Source organism: Myotis brandtii, unplaced genomic scaffold (assembly GCF_000412655.1).
Source record: "Myotis brandtii unplaced genomic scaffold, ASM41265v1 C41820709, whole genome shotgun sequence".
Classification (NCBI taxonomy): Eukaryota; Metazoa; Chordata; class Mammalia; order Chiroptera; family Vespertilionidae; genus Myotis; species Myotis brandtii.
In genome coordinates, this window is record NW_005310541.1 from 1 (window position 1) to 860 (window position 860).

Consider the following 860-nt stretch of genomic DNA (forward strand, 5'->3'; position numbering starts at 1 on the left):
GGTCCCGCTGCGCTGCCCTAGGTCATCATCCACCGGCTCCTGAGCATGTTCCACCCGCGGCCCTTCGTGAAGACCCGCTTTGCCCCGCAGGGGGCAGTCGCCTGTGTGACAGCGGTCAGCGACTTCTACTACACCGTGATGTTCCGGTGAGCAGCCCTCGCAGCCCTGTCTTTCCCTCCCTCTCGGGACCTGGGGCTCCAGGCCGCACAGGGGCTCAGCAAGCAGAAGGCAGGCCTGGCTCAGAGCCCCCCTCCCCCACTGAGCACCCTGGGTCTTGGACTCTCTGAGCCTCAGCTTCCTCCTGTGAGGATCTGGGAGGTGGTGACCTCCTCCCAGGAGGAAAGTGCACAGAGCGCGCTTAGCACAGGGCTGGGCTGTGATGGTCACCCACACAGAAGAGGGGTGTATGGAACTGTGACGCCAGTCACACACACAGACTGTGTGAGCTCAGAGGAGGGTCGGGCAAGGCTTCCGAAGTCAGCATGTGAACCAGGCCCTGGGGATGGGTGGTGCTTGGAGGCCCGTGCCTTCTCCCTGCCCCACACTGTCCTGGCCCCCTGCCCAGCCCTGTCCCCAACACAGAGCCTGGGTCCCAGGCTTTGGGGCAGCTGTGGGAGGCCTGCTCCCAGCTGGGCTCCTTCCCCCCAGGATCCACGCCGAGTTCCAGCTCAGTGAGCCGCCCGACTTCCCCTTCTGGTTCTCGCCCGGCCAGTTCACCGGCCACATCGTCCTCTCCAAAGATGCCACCCACGTGCGTGACTTCCGGCTCTTCGTGCCCAACCACAGGTGGGAACTTGGGCCCAAGCCTCCAGCTCCAGGGTTGGAAGCAGGTGCCCAGAGGCCCCTCAGTCTCTGCCCCT

General features: G+C 65.1%; 1 protein-coding gene across 1 annotated transcript; it reads left to right on the forward strand.

The window, feature by feature from the left end:
* Window positions 1-8: 8 nt before the first annotated feature.
* Window positions 9-854, forward strand: LOC102248667 (selenoprotein N-like; the record flags this gene model as incomplete). The annotated part of the gene is made up of 2 exons (XM_005852840.2): window positions 9-146; window positions 649-854. Coding segments are annotated over exons 1-2 (307 nt in total), but the record flags the coding sequence as incomplete, so codon positions are not given.
* Between the last annotated feature and the right edge of the window lie 6 nt (window positions 855-860).